The sequence below is a fragment of the Crotalus tigris genome, unplaced genomic scaffold, assembly GCF_016545835.1.
Source record: "Crotalus tigris isolate CLP2741 ecotype Arizona unplaced genomic scaffold, ASM1654583v1 scf7180000017607.2124824, whole genome shotgun sequence".
Classification (NCBI taxonomy): Eukaryota; Metazoa; Chordata; class Lepidosauria; order Squamata; family Viperidae; genus Crotalus; species Crotalus tigris.
The window spans coordinates 742,383-762,537 of record NW_024096509.1 but is presented as its reverse complement, the minus strand read 5'-3'; the positions used below and the strand labels follow the sequence as shown (position 1 = coordinate 762,537).

The 20,155-nt window shown below is 35.9% G+C and overlaps 1 protein-coding gene across 12 annotated transcripts in view; it reads right to left on the bottom strand.

The window, feature by feature from the left end:
• Window positions 1-20,155, bottom strand: part of GRIA4 (glutamate ionotropic receptor AMPA type subunit 4) — a 285,579-nt gene that overhangs the window by 158,863 nt on the left and 106,561 nt on the right. For all 12 annotated transcript variants that reach the window (XR_005554010.1, XR_005554008.1, XR_005554016.1 and 9 more), the window contains exon 3: window positions 8,687-8,926. Coding sequence is in view for 8 of the 12 variants with exons in the window: in XM_039321727.1 (XP_039177661.1) it covers window positions 8,687-8,926 (240 nt within the window). In the remaining 4 variants the exon portion in view is untranslated. The remainder of the gene's footprint in view (window positions 1-8,686; window positions 8,927-20,155) is intronic.

Here is a 20,155-nt window from a genome sequence, read left to right as displayed (position 1 = left end):
TTGAAGTAGTTCTCCACCCTGGCTACGTATGACTCCCATCGCTCTGGATGTGAGACGTCGAACTCCGAAAGCCTTCCGATTTTCGCCATCTTCAGGAGACGGGTCTATCAGCCAGCCTACCCCCGAATGCGCACTGGATTGGCGGGTAGCTGCCGAGTCGACGCCGTTCCGCCGCTCAGGACTCACTTGGGTAAGCTTACACTTCTTCCTTCCCAGGCGGTGTAAGGCAATCCCACCTTCGTCGCCAGTGTTGAGTCCTTGGCGCAAAGCAGACACGAGAAGCAGTTGGAGTTCTCAGTTTTCTTTATTCTGCGTTCAGCTTACAAGTAGATGGCTTCATGGCTTCCCAAACGCTCGCAGCCTCTTATATAGGCAACTCCCGGGTAATTGTGTTACTTTTCCCGCGCCAGCACCCGCGCATGCGCATGGCGCTGGCGACAGCCTGTCTGGTCCCGGACAGCTTTGCACCTGCCCGGGACTGCCTGCAAACGCCCGAACCGTTTGCAAGGCTCAGGACATAACAAATATATTTTATGAAATTTGGCGTTTGTGGCATTTTCTCATAATAGGCAAACCATAATCAAATCCAGCTTAATTTCATTAGCTTTAATGACAGGAACTGTGCCCAGATTGCTGTTGGATGTCCAAATCAGTGAACTTCCTCAACCAATCATGATGCCAGAGTGCTGATCCACCTTTTTTACAATGTATGAGTCCACATACCTTATTGGTTATTTTATTTCACAGTATTACAACAGAAATTGCTTCTGTTTAGTATAGCATTTTTTTTCCTGAACTATTTCTGATGACTTTAAATGCCTCTGAAATGCTATTTAAATTTGTTCTGTGATATAACTGATGGAACAGAACTGGTATCCAATTGCAATGATGTGGTTTTACCATTATCTTCTGTGAAAGCCATATTTCTGTTTCCAGTCAACTTTCATCTTCCTTTTTTGATATTCTTAAACATGTTTAATATTTCATATTTCTAGTGTTTTAGCAATCTGCACTCAGAATTGTTGTATGCCTTTTCAAAGTCTTATTTGCCTTCCATGTGGCCCACTTTCCTTGTGTTTTTTTTTTTTTTTTTACCAAACTATGTTTTATCTTGAGAAGGACACTCTTTTCCAAGCAATAATTTCTTCATTGGAATGGGGATTTTTTTCATCCTCTCTATGAACCCCACAGGCTGGTATATAGCTTTAATGTAATTTTGCTAGGTTTCTATTAATGAGCTTTTAAGTGCAGATCTGTGCAGATCTCTAGAAGGTTATTTCACTTTGAGTAAAAGTTTCCTCAGGGCTGCTTCCCTGAGCCTCAAACATCCTCACTTCTAAGAATGAAGACAGCAAAGCAACTACTTTGCTTCAATGCACACTTTCCCATAGCGTCCTCCAGCACTTGCAATAGCCAGAAAATGCATCTAAAGCATTACAAGAGGCTGCAAAGTGATGAAAGATGCAATCCTGAGGCAGACTCCATTTCTTCTTCCACAAAACAAAGACAACCTAAAACCACCACAAACAACCTTCATGAATAACATCAAGCACATTCACAAAAGCTTCAGCATCTTGAATCTTCTTTTACCTCCCTCCCTTTTAAACCTGTTCTCCTTTGAAGTCAATTGATTTTGCTCTGATTGTTGCTGGCAATTTCCCATTTATGCACATATTCAGCTGGAGAGAACATGGATGCAATTTGCAAATGGCATCACAGCATTTTTCCTAACCAGGACCTGAGGTGATCTCATCTCTATAATTTACCTCTCTTACAGGAAATCTCAGATGACATTCACTTATCCCATTCTGAAAAAATACAGATTGTATGGAATAGATTTATTGCTGAACAAGATTCTGATGTATTTTCCCAGGACCTTGTATTCATTCTATTTGTGAATTTATCATTAAGGAATAGTCTTTTTTAGTTTCACTTTGCACTACCAATTGGGTAAAGCTGTCAGCCCTTCAAGGTAGACCATGTCAGGAAACAGACTCCACAAGTAGTCCTAGAACTTTATTGAAGGATATAATAACAGAATCCTGAAAGCCTGACAGAAATTCTCTCTCTCTCCCTTCTCACCCCAAAAGCAAGCCAAGAAAATCTTGTTTCTTATTCCCTGCTACCTTCCAGGGTTAAACTGGTTTTTACATAATGGTTGCTGAAAATTCTTCTAGGCTGTCTCCATATTCTTCCACAAAAGCAGAAAACAAATTGTTTCTGGTCCATGATTTGATATTCAGACTCTTTCCATACACATTAATGACCAATACAGAAGGCAGTGAATGAAATCTTATATGGAAGCTTTCAATTAGGGCAAGATTGGGCTGATTTGGCATGAGAATCACATGAAGAAAAGTGTAACGTAGGCCTAGCTACGGTAGTTAAAAAAGTAAATGCACAAGTTCCTGCCAAAATTCAGAAGAGAAGAGCAAATTTTGGCTCCCACTAATATGCTTCATCCAAAATTCACCCACATTTCATCGCTCCAGGTACTCCTTGACTTACAACCATTCATTTAGCGACTATTCAAAGTTACAACGGCACTGAAAAAGCGACTTACAACCAGTTCTCACATTTATGACCATTGTAGCATCCCCATGGTTATCAAAATTTAGTCTCTTGGCAATGGGCATGAATATGCTGGGGTCATGTGATTGCCATTTGCAACATTTTCAGCTTTTTACCGACAAGCTTAGTCAAATAGGGAGGCTGGACTCACTTAATGACCATGTGATTAATTTAACAGTTGCAATGATTTGCTTAACAACTATGACAAAAATGTTGTAAATTGAGGGTGTCTCACCTAACAATTGCCTTGCTTAGCAACATAAATTTTAGTGTACAGTTGTAAGTTGAGGAGTCTCTGTAGCCCATCACAGTGGCTCTCATTATCCAAACAGTCAAGGGCAGCTTTTGGATCCTAAAATGTTGCCAGCTGTCAGTATAGAACCATGTTTATATTTACATTAAAAAACAAAAATAGAGGTCTGTTGGCTTGATTTCATTCCTCAGTTTATTATCTCTCTCTTATATCTACTTGCTTTCAATTTAGAAGCATTCCTCAGAGTGGGAACCTCCATTTGCTTAGGTTACTCAATCAAAGATCCTGCACAGTGGTAGTTAAATATTTATGATAATAGGATATATTTGGCTCCTAACCAATTTCAGAACCAGTGCTTTACAAAATTATTATGCACGCATATAGTACTTTTACAGATATAAATAATTACATAGTGATGATCTTATTTTTCTCCAAAATCTAATTTATGAAAAGATCCTGAATGAAAAGGATTAAAATCACAACCTTTTGGAAGGACTTTCCATAGTACAAATTGTAAAGAGAATCCATATTATAGTATCACTGAGAATGTAGCAAATTCCTATAATTTGTACGCTTTTTTCACTTATTTATGATCTAGCAGGTTCACAACTTCAACACAACATATTAAAATAACAACAATCTTCTACCTGCTCCAATATTATTCTACTCTAACATTGCAGAGTTTTTCGGAATTGGATTTTGTTTCATCCCATACAGACAAATTCTCTGAATTGATTCCTATTGGAATCCTATGTAATAGATCTAGATTTTATCATCTAGAAAGCACTAATTAACCTCCCTGCCCAAATCACACCCTGAAATACAAAACAGTGCAAAGATTGAGCTCTTAGAGTTCATTAGTCTCTCACAGCAATTCCACTGTATTTGTGTTTTAATACTGCACAGATGTATTAAAGAGGAAGAAATTCATTTTGTGTTTTTCATATACAAATTGTTATGTATTAAACAATTCATAAGGTCTGTTATAAAAATGGTTAACTGTTTGTTCTATTTGAATTATAGACTGTATAACTTTAAGCCTTTGTTTTAGGCGGGAATGAATACTTTAAATTGATTGGCCGCTGCCTAGTGGCGGTCCGTATAAATATAAGTCAAGCAGCTGCTAGAGCTTGCTTCTGTGAGAACTAATAAAGAGCTGTTATTTCAATGCCTCCCTGTTCCCACTACACAACATAAACATCACAACATACATCCGCAGCTTTCTTCTTTCAGCTTCAAAAAAGGCCAGGTCCCAAAACCCACACTGTTTAGATTAGAGAAGGTGACTTCAGCCCACTACCCTTGCCACTTGATATCTTATCAAGATTTTAAGTAGGAGGCTAATATGTCATGAAAGCAAGCTGTCAAGAAGAAAGTGAAATCCTCTAGTATAGCTTTTGGGATCTGAATCACAGAGAGAAGGGCGAGCCCAAGAAGTGACAGGCTTTTGAGGACAAGATCTCTCACGAAATTTATCCTTATTGACTTTTTGCCCTCATATGATTTTGGCCTTTCTCAGCTCTGGTGAAATTTGTGGAGATTAACTGTAGATTAATTTGACCGCCTGTACGCAGAGGAATGTGAGATAATTGCAGGAAAGCTAATTCAGCTTTTGTCTTTGAAAGCCTATGCCTTCTTTTTTCCAATCCACTTTTGTTGTGGTTGTTGTTTCAACAAAATGCGTGCCTTGTACCTTATAAAAGCTTTGGGCATTTGTCTGTAGTGTACAGAGAATGCTTCTCAAAAGACAAGTTAATTTTTTTTCCTGAACTAGAAGCTCAGTTTGGAGCCCAATTGGCACATGCATTTGTTTTACATTCAATGTTTACTTGGCATAATTGCCAGTCCCTGGCAACTACTACTGTGCCTGTCTTTGTCTTCCATGACTGTGGGTTCCAGCACTGAAGCCAACACCTGTGGCCACATAAAAGGCTAAATACAGCAGCTGCCGGACTCAGATGTCCATGGAGAAATAAAATTCTAAAGCATACGAGTGTGGATGTGTAGCTGGCTTCCTCCTTTCATCCTTTTCAAAGCTTCCTTGGATGCCTGAAATGCAGGATCCTCATTTATCAACTGTCTGTCAACCAGTGTGACTGACCTGAGGTTTAGGAGTGGCCTTGAATACCCTCATTTAACTAATGCTGCTTAAATGATGCCAATCTAGTATCTCTGAAGTAACTTCCTGGAAATGGGTGGCTTTAAGAGATATCCTACTGTGTTGTTCCCAAAGGTGCTTTTTCCAAAAGACATCTGGATTTTCTTTTTCTTTTTTCCCTTTGAAAACATTTTGCTTTTCATTCAAGAAGCTTCTTCAGTTTTGGATAAGAAGTGTAACATTTTCAAAGGAAAAAACAAACAAACAAGAAAATACAGTTGCCTTTTTAAAAAAGCACCTTTGGGACAACCATGACCGGGATGATTGAGAATCTCCATAGACATGTAAGATCATGAAGCCGAGTCTTGCTATACTCCAACATCACTAAGGAGGTATATCTGAGATACTGATCTGGCAGCAATGTTTGTTGCATGTTCCAAGACACTTTCTTATCGAGCTTAAATTTACAGTGAAAAGCACACACCGCAAGATGTGTGAAAGCTACTGTTTTATATGAACAAAATGCTGAATGCATATCAGTAAATGCTGATATGCAATTTCCATAAAGCAGTGTTGAATACCTATTACCTGCTTCATACAGATTGGTATCCTACTGACATTAAAAAGCACAGACAGCAGTGCAGTTCTGAACTGCTTCTGTTTACCTCATATACAATTGGTGCAATGTGCAGAGCAGGTGAAGGAAACTTTTCCCTAAAATCAAAACCTATCAGTTGCAAACCCTATAAAAGCAATAATCTTATCTTAACTTCAAAATCATAAAATAGCAGTAGCAATAGCACTTAGACTTATATACTGTCCCATAGTGCTTTACACACTCTTTGAGCAGTTTACAAATGTCAGTATACTTCCCCCAACAATCTGGACCCTCATTTTTACCGACCCTGGAAAAATGCAAAGCTGAGTCAACCTCCAGCACTGTCAGTATTGAACTCCAGACTATAGGCAGAGTTAGCCTGCAATACAGCAATCCAACCACTGCGCCACCAAGGCTTAAATACATTCAATACAAATAAAGAAAAAAGTACGTTTGCTATACTTCTGATCTTAATATCCAACATAAATTTAGTAAGATTATTTACATGTAAAATTCACATGTAACTTTGAAAACAGCTAACACGAGTGAATTGCATATCTTTGTTTCTAAATACTGTAAATATGGCATGCTTAACTGTGATGACAGAATCTCAGCAAGTGACAGACAATTAATTAGACAGAAAACTAAGTGCTGAATGCAATGCAGATGGAGACCTTCAAGAATTCTAGAGCTAGGTACAATCTAGGAAGCTGAAAAACATTGCAATGTTCTATTACCAAGAAAATTGGTAGTGGCAACAATGTATCCTTGATTTATGATTGGTTGCAACCATTTGAAGTTACAAAGGACCTATGGGGGGGTACTTATGACCCAGATTCAAAGTTCTGATGGTTGCTCCCATGCAGTCACATCACCACACTTTGGGCATTCAGCCTGCATAAATTTATGGCTGTTTGCAGCATTCCATGGTCAAATGACCATGTTTAACAATGATATTGCCAAAACTTGGCATTTATTTCCAGTTTTCAGCAAAACTGGCCTATAGCAAACGATGGGTTCATTTAACAATCACACAAAATAGACTGTAAAACCATCATGGTTACAACTATGATGGGCAGGCGAAACCTATGATTTAATTTGAGGACTACCTGTACTTACCAGTTAAATACAATGAGATACTTATACACTCAAACTTCATTTTGAAAACCAAGAAGAAAGCTTGGTTTTCAAACTGAAATTGGCAAGATATTAATGGACTGTTCTTTGTTTCTGACTGTTTCGGTTTAAATTATATTTAGCTGAAAAACATATTTAGTTTGCAACTGAGAAAGTGATTTTGGGGTAGTGATTTGAGGGTGCTTTATGGTCTAACGGTAAAGAGACAGAGGATAAAAAGTATGTAAGCCTACGGTAAAAATTGCTTCATGAAGTTAATAGTTAATTGGCTGGTTAGACAGACACACCATTCCAAAGCAGCTGTTTCAAGTTATTTTCAATATTATATCCAAGAAATACTACCTCAGCATTTAAAAAGAGATATTAACACCATGACTAGTATTTATTACTACCAATATCTACTTCAGGGAATTGAGGGATTAATTTGAGTGGTTTTTTGAAAGAGTTTCTGGAAAGCGAGAAAAGAGGAAAAGAAAATCAAATGATGCTAGTGGAAAATTTTTGTTTTGTCACACATTTATCTCAGCTAAAGATTATTTCATCAAATTTGTTTATCATTTTGATCCTTGGCAAGAAAAATGGTGATATCAAGTGGTTAATCTGTAAATTAGCAAGACTTTTTATTTCTTTCAGGCTATAGACTAGCAGAGCGACCATTCTGGAATTTTTCATATGAATACATAAAGGTTGTATCAATCTCCATCTCAAAAATGTATTCACAATATTTCAGGTTTTTATATAGCTTCTTGAAGAATAGTTTACAAAACATATTTCAGGCAAGAAAATTCTGAAACTGCCTGTGGTATGCTGTCACATATTTCAAAATGGCGAGCCTGTAATTTATCTTTGCAATTTAGACAAGAAAGGGGGAGTTTGTATTTTTTTTAAGGAAACTATAGTCTTATTTACTATATTCTGTTCATCCAAAACAAACTGCAAAGCAGAAACAAGTGAAAACTTTAACAAAATGCTCCAAAACTTTTTTTACCTGAGCATTTTAATAACACAAAAAGAACAAACAGAACTAGGCACAAATAAAATAGTACAATGTAGGAACTATTTTCATATAGACCTGACCAAAATTACCAATACAATAAATCATACAAGGAAATATTACTAATTAAATGACAATTTTAATAAGAAAGAGAAAATTTGAGTGCATGTGTCCATTTTTGTAACAATGCAGCAGAAATAAAGTAGAATCTCAAATACTTCTGACATATCTCCTATGGCCTGTGCTATGCACGGTGTAATCCAAATAAGCAATTTTATATCTTTTTGTACTTCAGAACAGTCCTAAAATGGGTAAGGAGAATTAATCTTAAATATCAAATGTTTTCAATGTCCAATCACCAAGAATATAGTAAGATAAGGTGCAATGACTTTTTTTAAAAAAATATTGCTATTAAAACATTCCCTTTTATTCTGGAACTCCATTTTTTCAGCTATTTTTTCTGACTTTTCATCTTCAAGAAAATTAGAGTCAATTGACTGAAGCAGTTTATAAATTCATAAATAAATAAAGCCCGCTGCAAAAGGAAACAAATTAAATCACTCAGATTTCTAGCACAATTTTAAAACTCAAACAAATTTGCTTCAGGACTGTCATATATATCCAGGAAAATATAAAAGTTACCCTTTAGTAGAAGAACAGCTATAGTGGATGAACAGTAGACACTGAGATGGGCAGCATATAAACTTAATAAATAATAAATGTGAAAGAAAAGCTCTTTTGGGGTCTCTTCTTTCTAAGGCACATAGTCAAGAACAGGAATTGAGTTCAAAGCACTAAAAGCTGATTACCTGCTAGCTATACACAAGAATCTGATCTACTAATGGTCAAACCCAACTGGTGCTAGAAAAGGGTCGGTGGGATTCATGTGGGCTGGGCTTGGGTCTCTTATGGGAGCATAGCGATTCCAAACTGATGACATATTTGATCCCCACACTCGGGCTTAGCCTGCTCATCTCCTACACTCATGGCTACATCTCTCCATAGGTGAGTGTTATAAAGGGGAACACTACTTACCCCTATCCGTGTCATAAAGGAAGACAAAGCGATTCCATTTATAATGACCCAGCAAACTTAGCAACGCTCCTTGTAAGGAAGGCCTCAGTTGCAGCACAAACTGGCTTTCACCCTCTGTGGGGAAACTGGGTGTGATGAGGGAGATGTGCAAGGCGCTGCAGAATGAGGTCAAGGTGTGTACTGATCTTTTATCGTACAGTCCAAAAATAGCAAAAACTCCTCGTGAGTACTGGGAGCAGACTGAAAGGAAACATAAAACATATAATTAAAACAACATAGAAACAATAAGCAACATCTATGGTTCCAATCTAAACTTTAAGGATATGGATCCTATCTTGCTGATGATATCTAGATTTAGATCTAGATCCATACTATATGGAAAATGCTTCCTTCATGTGCCTTGATCACATGGTAATATGGAAAGCTGTTGCTTTCTTCATAAAGATACATATTATCAATCATAATAAATTCTTATTATATACTTTAATTATTTGGTTTGCTTTCTGTGAATAATTACAGAAGCCTTTGATTCAGGATAAACACTTCAGATGATAGCTGAAATTTATAAGGCATTTTTATATCAACAATGTTAAAATTAAATTAGCCATAAATTAGCTTTAGTGAAGGAATTCTATTTTTTACAATTAACTTGAACACATCATAGCACAATTAGCAAGTCATCCTGTAATTACTGATGTTCAACAGTAAGATTTTAAAATATCTTTACTTGAAATATAGAAGAATATGAAAAGCAAAACTCCAAAGAATCCAATAATTGGGTAGAACTGATAATATAATCTACAGTGTCTTTATCAAGTTCATGTTCATTCCATTCCTAAGAAGACCTGGTAAATTTCATTATTAACAAAGCAGCATTGGCGTCTTAATATTTTTCTTCACATTTCATATATTAAAGTAGCATCAATCGGAAAACATGTTTAACAACTTTTTCACAAATTCAGAAGATAAAGAATTCTAGTATCTTCTGGAAATTTAAGGTTTGTTTTTAATGCACCACTTGTCTATAAATTTGGATAACTATAATAAAAATGAGTAGCAAATACACGAGTAGATAAAGATAACCATCATAACACAAGTCCTGCAGTCACATTATCTGTTTTGGCACCTAACAAATCCTGCAAGATTGTTTTAATAACATAATCATTTGTATGTCTAAAAATATTCATAGATCCACAGTACCCTATAAAGTAAAATGGTGAAACTCCATATTTTGATTGGGAGATTTTCTCTGGCTCCTATTCCCCCCCACACACACTTCGAAAAAACCCCAGTGCAAAAGATATTTTCTGCCACTATCTTTTTTTAATTTTTCCATAACCAAAGTTACAGGGTTATAAAGAAAGAAAATATTTTTCCTTTTCTACCACATGATGACAATTTAAGTAGAACTACAAACTAACAGAGATTTTTTTTGTATTCGAATCCCAATATCTTTTTATTGTGATTTTATATGCAAATACACACAAATGAAAAAATCTAAAACGTAGTAACGAACAGGAAAAAAGAGAAATAAAAAACAGCTGTAACAATACACATTTACACTTAAAAGTCATTCAGTCCAATTTTCATATACCTCATCAAACCTTAATTACTGACGGAGATCTGTTTTGATAAATTCGTAAATTCTACATTTTTGGATTATAATTCAAGAGTATTGGTATGGTATTCATAACAATATTAATACATTTATGGATATTAAATGATAAATGGGGTGAGAGTGGAACAAATAAGTATCTCTTAATGTATTTAGCATTTCCAACATAGTGAAATTGACAGCCAACCTTTTTAAAACATTCTCTGGTCAGCCCCCCTCCACCCAAAGGTACAAGAAAATCTTTTGTCCAATTAATCTCATTTTACTTAGTATTCTTTCAGCTACTCAGCCATTGATTTATTAATGTAAGATATTTCATATCTTCCTTCAAGGAAGCTTGCAAATAATATCTATCCCTGTGATACTGCTGAATTATTTATTCAAAGAAAAAAACACTGCATCACATAAAAAGGCCATTATTATAATCACCAAGATGATCACTGTAGATTTATTTTTTCTAAATATGCATCCAGGATACCAGCTAAGTTTCCAAATATTATCAGATTTTCTGGCAGAAAGCCAGATTGTGCAGAATATGGTAATCGATGGTGTCCTTGTCTATTCTCTATGTGATTGCTGTCGATATTTTTTCATCCACATTTAATAAGAAATCAGGTGATCAGGAAGGAGAATGTTTTCTAATCACACTAAGGCAAATTCCTTATTTTAGTGATCAATCTGGAGAGACCTAGATCTTCTAAGGTTTGTTAACAAATTCCTGAAGCACAAATGAGAGAAATATCAGTCTAAAATAAAGTTATAGTTTATCAAGATACATAAAAACAAAAACAGATGGGTGTTAAACTTAAAGAAAAAGGATTGGAGCTTAAAGAGTAAATGAACTTACCTTTGTCAATGAACATTAGAGCTCAGAATAAAATAAAGTATAGATGAGATGTCCTCTATATTTGGAATTTTTGTCAGACTGAGGAATATCACAATGCAAACTCCATATACTCTGTGTGTAATGTTGAATTTATAAAATAGGCAGTGCTTGCATGACAATACACATTTCATCGTTATTCACCCAATTAAATAGGACATTTGGCAAGACTTGAAAATATACAAAAATAAAACGAAAACCTTTAATTTATTGCTATATGTTGGAATCTATTGGATTCCTTTCTGACTCCTAGAAAACTGCATGCCACAATTGAAGGTAAATTTAAGAGTCTTTCTTTTTGTTCTCCATGCTCATTGGTTTCCACAAAAACAACAAAAGCTCCTGGAAAACGCTTCCCTCCCTATAACCTCAGAAAAAAAATCAGTTAACTTCAGAATGACTTTACAAGTCAGTTATGGAAAAGTTCTAATCTAACAGGGTTCTCTAGAGCTTGCTCATTTACAAAAATCATCCAGTTTGTTTTCTGATAAGTGAATATATTTATCATAATAGCTGTTTGGAAAGAAAGCTAACAATATGCTCCAAAAATTTTAAATGTGCTCAAATGTGAAAATGTTGCTTTCTCCATGTTATACAATAAGTTCATGGTCAAAGAAAAAACAATTCACATTACTATTTTGATATAATGATGACTTAACAGAGATGGAGTCTACCCCATTCTGGAGACTAGAAGATGGTAAAGTGCAATAAATCCTAGAACATGTAGAAGGATTGTGCATGTATATAGGCTGTCCCAAAGGTGCAACTGGACTTTCTTTTTTCTCTTTGAAGATGTTTCACTTCTCATCCAAGAAGCTTCTTCAGCTCTGACTGGATGGTGGGGAATGGAAGGATTTATACTCCTTGCAGACAGCTGGTCATTTGCATTCTTTTTGAGAATTGTTGATGCTACCTGGAGGCTTAATGTAGATGGACTGCTGAATCTTGCCCATCAGGTTTGAAAGAGGGGTCAAAGAGGCCATCTATATCAAAACTGAACAGCTCTTTCTCAACATAGGGGGAGGGATACGACATCATCTATCTTCAGTCTACAACATGATCCTTTCAACAGTTCCAAGAAGGCTCCACACACATTTGCACTACTCAGGTGACCCTGACGACACAGATAAACCTCCAGGTGACATCATTGACCCTCTAAAAGAATGCAAATGACCAGTATAAATCCTTCCATTCCCCACCATCCAGTCAGAGCTGAAGAAGCTTCTTGGATGAGAAGCAAAATGTCTTCAAAGAGAAAAAAGAAAGTCCAGTTGCCTCGTGACAACCACGACTTGGATGACTAAGAATCTCCATAGACAGGTATATAGGCTGATTTCAAAGATTTTGAACTTCTAAGCAGTGGTTTGTTTAATATGCATAACAACGTGTCTACTTAGGTCTATAGCTTTCAACAGGACTTACTCTAAAATAGAGTAAGATTGCAGCCTTAATTGTAAAGTAACACACTGCAGTGGACAGAAATGCATAATTTCTGACTGACAGAACCATCTTTTGGATGCTGCGAACTGCACAAAGACTTTGTGAAGGGACAACTTGCAGATACTTGTATGCATAGGATTGGATGGCCATGCACATTAAATATATGTACATCTCATACTCATAAACACATATGCCACACAAATAACACTTTCACTACTCCCTCCATTATATCCATTATACCCTAGTTTTAGGGATAGGTAACACATAGCTTAACAAAATTTACTGGACCACAAAACCCGTTTCAGGCTTAGAAAAGTTGGGTTTACTAGCATCAGAAGTGCCATATATTCATCTCTGATAATTGATTGAAATTACCTTGATTTGACTAAGTTACTCTTGTCTACATTTATAAGATTATTGTTGAAAATACATTCCTATAATTAAGATTACAGGAAACTAAAGATAGCTAGGTTCTTATCAAAATTTTCTCTTGCCTTCTTACATAGATTATTTAAGTTTTAAATAAAAAGCGCTTTGAAATAAAAACATGAAAAAGATGTCACTGTATTCAGTCTCCCTAACTCATGTAATACATTTCTTTTGATAAAACTAAAATTAGCATATTTCTATACACTATCATTTTCCACAAATTAATACAATAATCTCTTATAAAGCTTAACTGCCTTTTTGTTTTGAATAAAAGAAGAAAGGAGGGGGAAAATAAAAGCTTCCATGTTTTTTTTAAAAAGTAAGATTTTTTTATGATCCAATTTTACGCGTAAGTATTCTTGTCCTTTTCTTTTTCCTCCTTAAAAAGGAAGAAAATAAGCTCATTTATAAAACTAGAACTTTCTCCCCTCAAGAAAGTATTTTTAATTTAAAATGGAGGATGCCCATAAACATGACAGCCTGTTCTAATGAAAACAGTGTTTTAAATATAGTAGCTCCAGAGACTAATCATATATGCTTCTTCTACTTAAAACAAAACATTACTGTATTAATTTTCAACAAGAGGGGACATAATTATCTCAGCAATATATACAGATATTCATTACTATGTCAGCACATCTAGTAAATCAGATGAAGTTAGTAGGGGGCAAATCATCCTTAGAGTAAGAAAGGGTGGGCACTAAATCAGAATGGAGAATAAAAGAAAGAGAAAAATGTTCTGTGTTATTATTAAAAATAGATAAGGGATAGATTTCTAACATTCTTTGTGGTATGGAGAAAATGGATAGACAAAAACTCTTCTCTTGATCTTTCAAACTCATGGTAGATAAAAAATATTTCTTCACACATCACCAAGATAAGCTATGGAATTTACTACTAATGTGGATAGCTTTAAAGAATTATAAAAATTCACCAAGGACACAACCATCAGGTACCAGTGGATATATATGACTTCCACTATTGGGCAGGCTGTCTTTGAAGGCAGTATATCTTTGAAAATGTCAGGGGAAAACAAGCAGAAGTACTATAGTGCTCATATACTCCTTATGGACATGCTTGACAAGTTTATCTAAGGTAGGCACAAGAATATTAACTTACTACCGGACACTATTGGAAGACTACATTACTGGAGGCTAAAGCATATAAGGAATGGCTGCTGGAATTGGGTATGTCTAGTTTAATGGAGAGAAGGATGATGGGGGACATGATAGCAGTGTTCCAATATCTCAGGGGCTGCCACAAAGAAGAGGGAGTCAAGCTATTTTCCAAAGTGCCTGAAGGCAGGACAAGAAGCAACAGATGGAAACTAATCAAGGAGAGAAGCAACCTAGAACTAAGGAGAAACTTCCTGACAGTTAGAACAATTAATCAGTGGAACATGATGAATGCTCCAATACTGGAAGTTTGTAAGAAGAGACTGGACAGCCATTTGTCCAAAATGGTATAGGGTTTCCTGACTGAGCAGGGGGTTGGACTAGATGACCTCCAAGGTCCCTTCCAACTTTATTATTATCATCATCATCATCATCATTATTATTATTATTATTATTATTATTATTATTATTATTATTATTATTATTAGAGTCAGGTTGTGATGGAGAAAATCTGTCTGTCTGTCTGTCTGTCGACCTGCCTGCCCCCCCTCTTTCTCTCTCTCTCTCTCTCTCTCTCTCATCTGTCATCTGTATATCATCTATTTATTATCAATTGTTATCTATTTATCTTGCTAAGAATTAATAACAACTAATGTTGCGCAGTCAATTAGATGCATCATCTCCATCCACCAAGATGTTAATTGGCCAGAAAGAGGAGAGATCATTTGGTAGTATTTCTAGTCTTCTGTCTTTATGTACCTAAAAGGCTGACCACTGGATTAACCAAAACCCATTCATTTGTTATTATGGAGGCTAATTGCCCATAGTATCGTTTTCAGAGGCTCTGGAAAATTCAGTTCTTTTGATATAGAGAGATAGTGATAGCATAAATTCTTGCCTCTGCTTCAAACTTTTAACTCTCCCTGTTTTTGCCTGCCTTCTATCCCATGTTTGCCAGTTAATTGTTTTTGATGTTTGCTAATGTTTAATAAGTGCAAAGCAATTTGGTGTAGTGGTTAAAGCATTAGGATAGAAACTGGAAGACTATGAGTTCTAGTTCCACCTAAGGCACAAAGCCAGCTGGGTGACCTTGGGCCAATCAGTTTTTCTTAGCCCTAAAGAGGGAGGCAATGGCAAGCCACTTCTGAAAAATCTTGCCAAGAAAACTGCAGGGATATTCCAGACAGTCTCTGGGAATTGGATATCACAACAAAAGAGAAAAAAGGTTAATAAAGCTGTATTTTCTGCTAGCTAAACTGAATGTTGTGTGAGCTCACTGTAGTCTGGGTATAGGGACTGACTTTGTGCTCAAACTCAGGCTCAAACTACATTGGAAATTATCCACTGTAATTTTCCAACATGCAAAAAAACTTCCACTTATTATTGTTAGACTTTTTATTTTGCCTTTATTATTTTATGAATAACTCAAGGTAGTGAATGTATGTAACATACTTCTTCTTTCTCTATTTTTTCCCTCAACAGTAACCCCGTGAAGTGTGTTGGGCTGAGAGAGCGTGAGTGATTGGCCCAAAGTCACCCAACTAGCTTTTATGTCTATGGTGGGACTGGAACTCGTAGTTTCCTGGTTGCTAGGCCAGCACCTTCATCACTACACCAGACTGGTTCTCTTATGATAGTAAACTTAACTTTTCAGATGTTTTCCAGAAAACTGTGGTATATTTTGAAAACTGCACCTGGAAAACATCTAAAAAATAAAAACAATCTTTAGCATGGTCTTATTTTTTTTTGACAGAGGATAAGAATTTGCTGACAATTTCTGACTTGATTGGCTTTCTGGTATGGGTGTTTTTACATCTTGAGATAAAAGTGTCATTTCCAAGGTCAAATGGAAGAGTTAGCTGCAGCCTTCTCTGTGAATCATAAAAATACCACTTTGTCCATCTTTGTGAAGTAGATTTCTATACTAGGGACACTTCTCCTATCTTTCCCATCTGCTGCTTTTTAATCTTCCTCTCTCATACCTCCTGTCTTACTCTGTATACAAAGTTATTCAGAATGATCTCTGCTTCATCCTGAAAAATCCTTTTTTTAATCCGAATTCAGCTACCAACATATTTAAGCACATCTCACATTTTTATCCTTAGTCCCTCTTCTGCAGTTCTAGGATAACAAAAGGCTAGCATATAAGGTAAGAGATACAGATTGGATAGAAACTGGAAGACTATGAGTCTTCAAACTGTATGATTGCTTGAAGAAAAATGCATCTCTACCAGGCACTAAGTGTTTTAACTAAATAAAAAAAATTGAGTAGTTTTCCAACTATTGTGTTTCCCTGAAAGTAAGACCTGGACTTATATTATTTTTGCCTCCAAAAGAGGCATTAGGTCTTATTTTGGGGGGGAAGTCTTATATTTTTTGTGACACTTGCCTCACCTCGTAGTGACGGCACCAATAGTCCCATCCAGCAGGCACCTGCGTGATTGCCAGCCCACTTCTGTGGCTGCTCACGGCAGGAGGCTGCTCGGCACATCACGCTGCTGCCACCACGAGGTGAGGTAAGTAGGGGAGAGGGTGGAAATGCTTCACTCACCCCATACCTGCTTAGTTCAGGGCCCCACCAGCCAGGCCATTCCTTGCTTGGCAACTTTCCCTTTCACTCCCCTTCCGAGTTGGACTGCGATGCTATGTTTGAATAACTGCATCCAATGAGTATAGTGAAGAGCAGAGAAATGCCATTATATTAGGCTTCTTGCCAAGCAAGGAAGTAAATCTCTTGATTGATGACAGTTGGCTGCAATATGATTTAAGAAGCAGCTCTCTGACTTGTGTTTCCTTTGCCCAAAGAAATGTCTGATTTCTAGCTTTTGTGTGATATCCCTCTTTGTATAAGAAATCTTGAACCTCTGATCTTTGGAACGATTGACAATCATAACCCAACCTTCAGACCTTTGGATGGATTTTGGACCATTCTTCTGCATTCTCTTATTTGATAGCAATCATTCAGGCAATCATTGAGACTTTGTTTTGATTTCCATACTAAAGTAAGTAAACTGAAAGATGACACAGGAACTGGGTGTGAGTCAGTAAGTGAAATCTGAAGCAAGACACACTCCAGTTATCAATGTCCTTTTTAACTTGGGGTGTACAGAACTGAATTCCCTTTAGCCACGCTTTCTGGTGATATTGATGATAGATTAGTAGTACCTTTAGTGCCATAGACTGGCTATTGTGAAATTCCTAACTTGTTCGACAAGTATGCACAGAATTTTGAGACAGACAGTGGATGCTAAGAATGTATGGAAAGGAGTATGATAGTGCAGCTCCAGGATACAACAGGCAGCTTGTTCCCAAAAGAAAATCTGCACATCCTTTCATTCATAGAGAGAAAGCCTACTGAAAATTCCCTCCACATGTGATGCTAATGAGGTGGGAGGGAGGCTGAAAGACTTCTCTGTAACTTCCTGTAATATTATCTCCCTACTACTCACTCTGAAATATCTGTAAGACCTCACCTTGTTACAATATTAAACTATTTATTCAAAGGTGCTTTTGGTCCTTAGAGGCAGATACCTTGAATTTTAATTGGAGTTTTATATTTGCTATAATTACTTTTTATATTGATTTTTGTTTATTATCATGATTTCTTTTAAGATTTCAAAAGCTTTGTTCAATTTTTATTATTTTCAGTCTCTTCCTACAGCTTTAAGTCTCTTTTCATTTCTTTTTCCTCTATCTTCAAACAAGTATTCCAGGTGTTATTTGAAAATATTATCTAATTTTACATTTTTTTTACAGTACCATTAAAACCTTTTTATATTTTAATTAGTGTTTTATCCCATTATCACTCTTTCTTACTGTGATTTTCAGCTAAATTAAGTTGTTCCAATAGGCAGTTTCAATTTCATGTTTGGGTTTTATTTTTATTACATTAATTTCTTGAAGTTTTCCTAGAGCAATGCTAAAAGCAAGAGTTCTATAATTCTTCACACATATAGACTCTATTTTATTGGGAGTCATCATAACAGAAAAAAAATCATGAGAATTGTATGGTAGCAGCTGAAAGGTAGAAAGTTAATACTTGCATTGTGTCTTTTTTCCCCATCATGTTTTTAACATTCTCTACTTTCACGTTATCACAATTTTCTTTTCTCCCTCTTTCATCCTAGTAAGGACACCATCTTCTATTTCTTGCATGCCATTAATGCTTTCATTCTAACATTGTCTATATACCAATAAAAATTTTGCTCACAATGGCACATTTTTCATATTGTTCCATGTACAATGTCACTGAAGATTAAAACAAATGTACATTCCAATGTGAATTTAGCTTTTTCCAATCTGAGCCCAATCACCTATTATAAGAGGTTAAAAAAAAATTCAGGCAAAGATTATCTGCATTAAGCTCTTCCATCGAACAAAGACTTAGAAAGCACATTTTGGACTCAGAATCCCAATTCTATAACTAATTCACTGTCCTTTCATTCATATTTAAAATGTAATGATTAAATATGCTTGGGATAGTTTCATGAATAAAATGAGGAATAAAAAAAAACTTATCTAAAAATAAATCCATGATGCTAAGACATTGCATGGTCTTGACTTAGAGAGAACACACTATTAATGGAAATTTGTAGTATACTGAATTTGACATAAGCTGTAAAAAGTACCATTCCTGCACTGTTGTGCTCTACTATAGTGCTTCTCAGTTACTTCTGTACCTCATTCATATTGGGGAGGGGAGGGGATTTGCCTATTGTTATGAAATGTCCATGGAGATTCTCAGTCATCCAGGCCATAGTTGTCCCAAAGGTGCTTTTTCAAAAGGCAACTGGACTTTGTTTTTCCTTGAAGACCTTTCACTTCTCATTCAAGAAGCTTCAGATCTTCAAGGAAAAACAAAGCACCTTTGGGACATTCTTAGGAAATAAGTACATTTTGTAAGAATTCTTTGGTGTACCCTTAAGTAATGCTTGAGAAGTAAAAATTTGTTCCATACCAATTTGCTACTGCAGAAAAACTGACACAGCTCAAACAGCCCATAAAGAATCTCTTTCCAAAAGTTGAAACAAGACAAACATGTGATTTTAAAGAGTTCTTATTTGTTGCTGCTTTGCTTTATTTCAAAAGCAATGGATTTTCATGGCACCCATAACTTCCCGTAAAGGTGTCTTAGAGAAGTAGAATCAGTGCAGTAGGAATGCCATTAAAACATTATTTTAAAATTAGAACACTACATGTCAAGATATTAGTTGTTAGAACAACTCTTTGCCAGTTAATCCCTGAGCTAGGTTCAAGATTGTAGGTAGTAAACCCTCTGGGATCAGGAAACCTCTCAGATAACTCAGCTTTTTTATTGTAAATCTGGTTGAATTCCTGTGACACATATTGAAAGCTTCAAATGCAATCTGATAGCTGCTTGAGGTGGACCTTCCCTGTGCTGAAGCAGCTCCTATAAATTTTTTGGGGGCAACAATAGAAAATTCACCTTTTCTCCTATGCTTTTTAGGGATGAAAGTTTAAAAAGAAAGTATGGTATATCTAAGAAACACTGATTGTGGTGGGATATAACATCAAATAAATGTATTTTTTTTAAAAAAAAGATAATGTTATGTATTTTACTGCTGCTTTTGTGGTATGAAGCAAGAGACTGATTCATCCACTACTGCCACCAATTGCTTCTTCGAAGCTAAACTGTCTTCAACCAAACCAATGCCTCTGCTCATAGACATCACCAAGTAGAGTACACTGAAATCAAATCAACTATATTATTACTAAAAAAAGTTCACAGCATCAAAGACAAGGCCAGGTGGAGACTGTGGAACAGATCATGAACTGCTTATGTGCAAGCTCCAGGTTAAGCTAAAAAAGCCAGTCAGTTTCTATGATATCATCTTGAACACATACCTGCCATTTTCAAGGAGAAAACAGGAATAACGTAGAAGTTCTGAACTTGATAGAGAACCACAAGAATTATGGAATGAATTTAAAGAGGTTATTAACAATAAATGTGAAAAGAGATTGACAAA